This window comes from Pangasianodon hypophthalmus, chromosome 15, assembly GCF_027358585.1.
Source record: "Pangasianodon hypophthalmus isolate fPanHyp1 chromosome 15, fPanHyp1.pri, whole genome shotgun sequence".
NCBI classification, from domain to species: Eukaryota; Metazoa; Chordata; class Actinopteri; order Siluriformes; family Pangasiidae; genus Pangasianodon; species Pangasianodon hypophthalmus.
This window is the reverse complement of record NC_069724.1, coordinates 25,288,823-25,298,715: the sequence shown is the minus strand read 5'-3', so window position 1 is coordinate 25,298,715 and position 9,893 is coordinate 25,288,823. Positions and strand designations below refer to the sequence as shown.

Below are 9,893 nucleotides of genomic sequence, written 5' to 3'. Positions count from 1 at the left end.
TAGTTTTATATAGAGTGTGCTTTATTATAACTGAATATAATCTACAATAAATAAATAAATAAATAAATAAATAAATAAAATTATGAGAATCTAAAGGACATTACAGCACACACGCTGCATGTTATTTCTTTTACTCTTTACTAAATAAATTGTAGCTTGACTCTGAATAAATGAATAATTTATAACATTTTATATAATTAAACACTCCTTGTTTTCATGGATAATGTGATTATTTACTGATTATGTAATGAACAAGATAAAAAAAAATTGTTTTTCAAAATTTTGATTACAAGAAATTCAGTAAACACCTGATCATTGTGTATTTTAAACAAGATGAAGAAAAAATATTTTATTTTTATCTGCTTTAAGTGATGAAACTAAAATAAAAGAGATTTTTCACCATCAGCACTTGAGTGTGTGTGTGTGTGTGTGTGTGTGTGTGTGCGCTCTACTGTCACATTTAATTCACCATTCATTATTTTATTCAACTTTTAACTTACCATTGTTTTTACATTTTTAAAAATTCTAATTTCAACAAAGAAGTAATTTATTAAATGGTTGAAAATGTAATACAATAAAAACACTTGTGCAAAATTAATTTATTTAAAACAAAATTATCCCACACTTATTATTATTATTATTATTATTATTATTATTATTATTATTATTATAGAACTATAATAATAGTATTAATAATGCTAGTGATTTTATTGTGTGCGTGTGTGTGTGTGTGTGTGTGAAAAGCCATGAAGCGTAAAACCATTAATGTGACAAAAACCAAAGAGGAAGAAACTCACACTGACAGGAACAATGTATTAAACACTCACACACACACACACACACACACACAGTGTGTCTGTTTATAGGAACGCTGCATGTGGTAATGGAGTTTATTTCACACAGAAGGTGTTCAGAGTTAATTCAGTTTTAACTGTAGAGTAAATGTTGAAAACTCTGATTAAAATCAAATTTTACAAAGTTTGACCTTTAAAGTAAAGTTGATGATGTTTACTCGTTTAGAATTGGAATTAATTAAAATGAATTAATCTTTCTTTTAATCAGAGGCGTAGATTTTATTCGCTGATTTGTTAAACTGTTTAAGTGTCGAATTAATTCACCTTTATATTCTACACTGTCATTTCAGGTGTGAGAGACATCAGTAATGATTAGCTCGCATTTCTGACACACACACACACACACACACACCACCTGAGGAAATCTGAGCTGTGTGGAAGGTGTGTACGTTTGAAGAGGAAATGGTTTTCTCCATTGAGAGGCTTTTGAAGGCTGCGTCCTGAATGAAGGCCGTGTAGGAGGTGAGGGAGGGCGCAGAGGCAGATTAGGGCTCGTAAAGGTGACGTCACCTGGCAGCCAGAGTGTGTGTGTGTGTGAGTGTGTGTGTGAGTGTGAGTGTCAGGTGCTTCAGTTGGAGGTGAGGCTTCATCCCTGCAGTGACAGGATCAGTGTGTGATGAGTGTTTAGACGGGAAAAGAGAAAAACTAAGTGAAGATGTATGTGAGTTACCTGTTGGATAAGGAGAGCGGGATGTACCCCAACACCGTGCGACACCCGAGCCTCAACCTCAACCCTCAGAACTTCGTCCCCGCCGCTCCTCAGTACACGGATTTTACCGGATACCACCATCATCATCACCATCATCACGTCCCCGGCTTTAACGACGCAAACCAGACGAGTTCTGCGTATCCTCCTCCTGCTCCTCCTGCTCCCGCTCCGACTCGGGATGACTGGACCCCTTACGGCCCCTCGGCCGCCCCGAACCCGTCCTCCAACCCGGGACAGATCGGCTTCGGGCCGCCCGACTTCCCTCCGTCCAACCTGCAGCCTTCAGCTCTTCTTCATCCCTCCATCAGCTCTTCATCAGCAGTCGCTCCACTGTCGCCCAGCGAGCAGCGCAGGAACCCGTACGAGTGGATGCGCCGCAGCGCCGCGCCGCCCTCCAACCCGGGTACGAGCGTGTGGGGGAGGGGTTCTGATAAAATCATTTATTAAAGACAAACAAATTCATTCAAAAATAAGATCTTCATACATATATTTATATTATGATTGTGATTGTGATTACATCCTAAACATCTCATCAATGCTGAAAGTTATAAAGTTTATAAATTAAATCGAAAATTAAAGTGAAAAAAATAAACGCATGCAGATAAACTACATATAAATACAATGCTAAAATTATAGCGTTTATTTACATTATTGGACATTTTGTAAAAAGGTGAAAAGTTGTCCAAAATTATAAATAAATATTATATAAAATCAAATTGGAAAAAGAATGATACTGTAGTTAAACGAGTAAAAATAAATAAACAAAATGATAAAACTGCGTATGAAATACAGAGTTTATTTACAGTAAAAGTAAATCTAAACATTATTGAATTATTTAAAATAAAACTAAAACAGGAGCAAATTTACAACCTTGAAAAAAAAAGTCAAATGTAAATAAATAAAACAAAAATAAAGTAGTAAAAGAGAGAAAATGACTGCGAACGCATAATTAAAGTTGAAATGATTAAAGAGTCGTCATGCTGCGTGATCTATCAGGAAGGAAAACTGAATCGAGTCGTTAAGTTCGAGACTGTAACGTGTAGAGCTTCAATAACAGCAACACAATTCATCACTAAAGCCGCAGTTAATAACGTTTATGTGGAGGCTGTAAAGAACGCACGAGAAAACAAAATGTCTTCTACTAGGAAAATAAAATTACAGCTAAATAAACTGAAATAGATAAATTAATAACAAAAATGAGTTTTTCATCGAGAAATCCTTTGAGTTTTGAGATTAGAAACACAGATGATTATTTTGACTTTCTATGCATTTCCTTTAATGATGATGTCAGAGAGAATCGAGCTCTTCATATTTATGCATTAATTATTTTCGGCTAAATGAAATAGAGTTTATAAAAGAGAAGTAAACGAGAGGATGAATAAGTGTTTTGTAGTAAAATAAATCAACACTGAAGTGAAAAGATGAGCTTTAAATGTTTTATTATTGTTATTTTTGATTTATTATATCGTTTTCCTGCACAGACAGCAGAACAACAGCCTTTTATACGAACAAAAAAACAAACAAACAAACAAATAAATCCTATATGACCTTTTAAATTATGATTAAAGATCATTACAGAGAATAAGGGACTATAAAGTTATAGCTCTGAGGTGTACATTTATTACTGCGTCCTCTCAAAGTAATGAGCTTTACGACTTTCAGAACAGACGTGAAATAAATAACTGAATAACTAATAAACGATAATAAAAACAAACAGCTAATAAACAAATAAATAAATATTAATTTCTTAAAAAAAGGAAATTAAATGAGAATTATTTGAAAAACTTTTAAATGTAATTAAAATACATGGATATAAGGAAAAGATCTGCCAATAAAGTATGTAAAGTCTTTAAATTCGTCTGTAAAGTCTGAGCTGTAAAAATGTTTATTTATTTATTTCATTATAATTCTATCATTTTTAAAAGCTCAAGCTTTTTCATATAAAAGGCTGTTGTTCATTTCTGATAACGCAGGATGAATACACACACACACGCACACAAACACACGCACACACACACATGCACGCACACACACACACACACACACACACAGATTTGGGACTGATGTCGTCGCTTCTCCTAATGGGCCTCGGAGCCTCGGAGCCTCGGCGTTGTCGTTCCTGCTCATTACCTCCTCGTCCCAGACAGAGAACTTTACGGCCCGCGTTACAGATTAACTTCAGACTCACACACACGCACGCACACACACACAGATTAACTTCAGACTCACACACACACACACACACACACAGATTAACTTCAGACTCGGCCACTTCATCTTACAGATTCTCACGAAGAGCTCATTAACACTCAGATCTGTGACATCACATCAAAAACCGCAAGAGCAATAAATCAGCTAATAACCTGACGTCAAGGCAAATTATAAACACACACACATACACATGCACACACACACACATGCATACAACCACCCACACACACACATACACACATGCATACAACCACCCACGCACACACACACATGCATACAACCACCCACACACACACATACACACATGCACACGCATACAACCACACACACACACGCGCATACAACCACCCACACACACATACACACATGCACACGCATACAACCACCCACACACACACACGCACACACACGCGCATACAACCACCCACACACACGCATACACACATGCACACGCATACAACCACACACACACACGCACACACACGCACATACAACCACCCACACACACGCATACACAGGAGACCACATTTTCACATTTTCCACTAAAAATCTATCAGTTTTGAAATCGACACGTTTTCCTGAAGTGAAAAATGTTTCCTGTTGTTTGTCGTTTGCAGCAGTTGAAGCTCGTTAGAATTTCTTAAGTCAAAAAGATGAAAACGATATTTAAAGATTTCATTCCTGTTCCACTGAAACACACCGAAACACTGACTGTCTAAAATCTGCTGCTGTTTATTGATCAAATCTGCATTTAATTTAATATTTAATACACACAGACCCAGATTTCAGAAGCCACGCCCATTTCATGTTTAATATCGTCCATTCAACATAAAAAGCAAAAACACTATTTTGAGATGAATCGAAATCATCATATTTACATTATAAACTATTTCACGTCTCTCAGCTTTAATGATCGTAACCTGAATTTGAAATGATCCTGAGATAATACCAGGATATCAGAAGTAAACACTCCATCCATCTTTATATTTATAATCGAACCTACGTATGGGAAAAATGTCGCTGTATCAGGTGTAATTTTACGATGGGAAATGTCCGATCACTTTGATCTCTGTCCCGTCACCTGAGGTAAAAGTGATCTCTGTTCACGCTAACATCGGTGGAGAAGTGATGTGGTTTTATTCGCTCGTTTAAACATTATAAACCTTCGTGTTATGTGATGTCGTGTGTACAGAGTGTGTAAGCGCTCTTCTCTGTTTTGATGATGATGATGATGATGACTGGACTGGATTCATTCAGTTTCGCTACGGCGTGTAATTCTCCAAAAACCTGATCAAATCGCCAGGAATCGCGTTTCGCTAGCGAGTTTTTAGACATCAGAGTGTTTTTACTGCTGAGCTTCTTAAACTCCTTAAACAAGATAAAACAGAAATACCAGATAAACTGTTTTCTCAGGCAAAATCTCAGCTAATGAAATCTACAGTAAAACCCAGATTAAAGTACAGATACACATTTTACACTGTAGAATTAAAATAAAGAGTTTATTCTCTAATTTTAACTAATAATATAACTGAATAAACAGAAAGATGAAGTGAATCAGTAGCTTTACACACAGTGAAAATGCCACACTGTAGTATTTACATAAACATGTGGTTTATTTCGTTATTTTAGCTATAGCTAAGTCTCAGCTAATGAATCATCTGAGATGGTTAAGTATTAAAATAGAATTAAAAAAAAATAAAACTGTATCTTTTGAGTCTTATTTTTGTTTTAGCTGATATCAAAAATGTTCAATTTTAACTCCAAATTCCTGACATGCAACAAACCTCTTTTTACCTGGTAATATAATTGAACATTAGGACTAAGATTAAGTTTAGGTTTAAGATTAAGATTAAGATTAAGGTTACTTTTTACTTTATTTTCCTTTCAGAGATTTCTTTCTTGGACTCGACAAAGCTGCATTACACAGCGACACACAATCACACCCACTAAAGCTAAATCTGCACATTTAAACCTAAATCCATTTTATTTTAAACATCTGAACACTTTAAAAAGAAAAACATTTCACTTTAAACCTCGCCATAAATGTTTCAAACCTGAACCATCTCATTTTATCACTCAACTTCAACTCTCATTTTAAACCTAAACCACAATCATCCGACTTTAAACTAAACATCTTGCTTTAATATCAAATTTTAAACTTAAAATAATTTAGATCCAAAAATAATTTTTACTTTAACAGTGAGGCTGATTAACACACACAGACACTGAGCTGGATTATTAACCTGCCTTTATAAAACATTATAAAGTGTTAATTAACCGAGGACTGACTCGAACTCGTCTCTCTCTCCCTCTCTCTCTCTCCCTCTCTTGCTCTCTCTCTCTCTCTCTCCCTCTCTCTCTCCCTCTCTTGCTCTCTCTCTCTCTCTCTCTCTCCCTCTCTCTCTCCCTCTCTTGCTCTCTCTCTCTCTTGCTCTCTCTCTCCCTCTCTTGCTCTCTCTCTCCCTTTCTCTCTCTCTCTCTTGCTCTCTCTCTCCCTCTCTTGCTCTCTCTCTCTCTCTCCCTCTCTCTCTCTCTCTCCCTCTCTTGCTCTCTCTCTCTCTTGCTCTCTCTCTCTCTTGCTCTCTCTCCCTCTCTTGCTCTCTCTCTCTCTCCCTCTCTCTCTCTCTCTCTCTTGCTCTCTCTCTCTCTCTCTCTCTCCCTCTCTCTCTCTCTCTTGCTCTCTCTCCCTCTCTTGCTCTCTCTCTCTCTCTCTCCCTCTCTCTCTCTCTCTCTCCCTCTCTCCCTCAGGCGGACATATTGCGTCTCGAGGAGCGACTCATTTGTGCAAACAGTTAAATTAGTAAAGATAGCTCATTACGACCGGCGCCCGGCTGAATGAATGTTAACTCGAGAGATTAAGAGGACTAATGAGTGTTTCCCCTAATGGCCTCCTCACACACACACACACACACACACACACACGCTTGTACTTTAATGTTTAACTCGGCCGCTGCTTTAGCACTTAAAGCTCTGACAGGCTAAATGGCGTTTGATATACGGCGCTAATTAAAGAGACGCTTCATGTGTGTGCTTTTAATTACAGGTTTGATAAATTAGAGCAAAAAAAACACGCTGCAGTATGGCACTGTTTTTACATTCACACTTAATTTTATCCACAGCAACTCACACGTGAAGCCGAATTTCAAACAGACAGACAGACAGACAGACAGAGAGACACACAGACGGACAGACGGACAGACGGACAGACGGATGTGTAAAAACATACTGGTTTATTATTTAAGTGAACTTCAGCTGTAAATTTGAGAACAAACCCGTGGAAATAAACTGTGTTTTATTGAATTATTTCTTCAGTGTCAGTTTGTTTATGAGCGTAAAGAAAGAACATGTAGAATCTCTGCAGCTTCTGTTAAAAGTTTAAGAGATTCATTTCTTCTCATCATTTCACTAAACACAAACCAGCTGACTTTTAACTTAGAAATAGACACACATCTTTTACATTATAAAGCAAAACTACATTTTCTTATTCGAAACCATTTCACATTAAATCTAAAACTAAAAACCTCGTTATAAACCACTAAACCAAAACATTTCAACATCGGAACTTTTCCCATTAAAATCATGTCACTTTCAGTGTCACAGTAAATCACATTTTAAATCAAACTGTCTCTTTTCAGCACTCAAATGATCCTAATTTAAACCTACATCTACACTTGACTTCAATCTAAACATACTCATTTTAAATAGAAGTCTAAAATCTAATTTTATACATAAAAATAATATAATACTCTTTAAATCGAAAACTAATCTGAGCTTAAACCTAAAACTAAACTGTCTGATCTCAGATCTAAAATTAATCTGACTTTAAAAATGAAACAGAATCTAATCAGTCAGGTTAGATTATTCACTCCAGCTTCTTTTTAAACCATCGCACTTTAACATCTAATAAAAACATAAACTCGATCCTAAACAATCTGATGTTTAAACTGACTCATTTTTCTCTTTTCTCTCGTTCTGTGCTCAGGAGGAAAGACCAGGACGAAGGATAAGTACCGGGTGGTGTACACGGATCATCAGCGTCTGGAGCTGGAGAAGGAATTCCACTACAGCCGCTACATCACCATCAGGAGGAAGGCGGAGCTTGCCACGGCCCTCAGCCTATCAGAGAGACAGGTTCGTTAATCAATTAAAAATGAAAAATTCATCCTGATGAAAGACACAATAGTGTTGTGTAATTTGTGTAATACACTACTTAGCACACTGTGTGTTATTAAAGATGAGTCAGAATTATAACCATGTGACTGTGTGTGTGCCGTGTGTTACAGTAATAATAACAATAATAATAATAATAATAATGCATGTTTATAAGTTTAAAGACAGACAAAGTAAAAGAAAAATTAGGAAAAAATAAAGAAAAAAAATGCAAAATAAAGAAATTGGGCTTAAGATAAAAAAACAAAACCGCGGAGTTTGTTTCAACATTAAAGAGTAAAGAATGAACATGTATAAGAAAAGGTCAAGAAAGAATACGAGACAAATAAAAGCATACAAGGAGGAAATAATAATAATAATCAATTATCAAGGCAACACATTATACATACACATCACAGCTGTCTGGCGTCTACAGATGTTTCGTTTCTCAGCTGCGACCTCGGTGTATCACGCAAAATTTTTATCTTTTTTCTCCTTTTGTGTTTTAGGTGAAAATTTGGTTTCAGAACCGACGTGCCAAAGAGAGAAAAATTAACAAAAAGAAACTGCAGCAGCCGCAGGCGTCCACCACGACGCCGACTCCTCCGAGCTCCAACATCACGAGCAGCAGCGCAGGGCTGGTGTCGTCCTCCATGCCCATGACCATTAAAGAAGAGTACTGAGAGAAAAGAAGCAACCGTACACAATAACAATAATATTCAACATATTCACACAACTTTCACTTTCTGAGTCATTCTGGACACCGAAAAACTCCAAAGGACATTTTCATGCTTTATAAAAGTGCTTTTAAAGAGGAAAACTATTACTATTCATAAACCAGGTCTTCGGTCGTGTTTCTTTCTACTGTTAATAATATGTTTGGTTTGCTCTTTCCATAGTCTGAATATTTGTAAATGCTTTTGATTCAAATGTTAGAAAGCTAATAAGTGTATATTTTAAACCTAATTTGTATTAAAAGCTTTGTTTGTGAAACCTGTTTTGTTTTATTCTTACATTTCCACAAGGCACTGAGGCTCCTAAAATCAAGAGACGAGCAATTCCAGGTGAATTCTGAAATACTGAACATCAGAAATACAACAACAAGCTAATAGGGTCAAATATGAAATATGAAACCCAAGAGAACAGGGTGTGAACATGGGAACAAGGGAACAAGAAGAAGTCTTGCTGGGATTCCTGCATAAATACAGAAGAGATCCAAAGATAGTGGTTATGCTAGTTAAACTGGCAGCATTAGTTTACAAATTAGCACAAGTTCAAACTTTATTCAGGGGAGGACAAGGATCAGATGGAACTGGAACTGAGGAACCTTCCGTTACACTGAATTCAGGTACAAAAAATACCAAACAGACCAGATCATCCATTCATTCATCTTCAGTAAGCACCTTATCATGGTCAGGGTCATGGTGCCAATCCCAGGAACATCTGGCACGAGGTGGGAATACATCCTGGATGGGACACCAGTCCATTGCAGAGCACCACGCACACACACACACACACACACACACACACATTCACATGTAGGGGAAGTTTTATCGGCATCAATTCACCTATTGGCATGTTTTTGGGAGGAATCCAGAGAACTCAGAGGAAACTCAGTCAGACGGGGGAGAACATACGAATCAGACAGTCACCTGAACTCAGGATCAAACCTGGGACCCTGAAGGTGTCAAAGCTACCTGCTGTACCACTGTGACCCCCATTAAGGATGTCTAGTCTAAAGCAAAGTTAGATATCGGATAACCCCAGGGTTCTGAGTGGAGCTTGGTTTATGGTTGGAGTTGGAGTGAGGACTGAGATTTAATCCTGGAGACGAGCAGAGGCTAGTGGAATAGCACAAACAGTGGATGACTGGACTAGAACCGGACATACTATCATCTTCTGAGACAAATGAGATTGGACCTTCTAGAGCAAGCAGGTGTGGCTCACCAAAGACAGAGGATTGAGGGGAA

At 37.2% G+C, this 9,893-nt stretch overlaps 1 protein-coding gene across 1 annotated transcript; it reads left to right on the top strand.

Annotated features, from left to right (window-relative positions):
- The first annotated feature begins 1,269 nt into the window (after positions 1–1,269).
- Positions 1,270–8,901, top strand: cdx1b (caudal type homeobox 1 b). Its single transcript, XM_026910903.3, has 3 exons — positions 1,270–1,966; positions 7,757–7,905; positions 8,433–8,901. Exons 1-3 carry the CDS (start codon positions 1,510–1,512, stop codon positions 8,604–8,606), a joined length of 780 nt encoding a protein of 259 aa, XP_026766704.1. The 5' UTR covers positions 1,270–1,509; the 3' UTR covers positions 8,607–8,901.
- Positions 8,902–9,893: the final 992 nt, after the last annotated feature.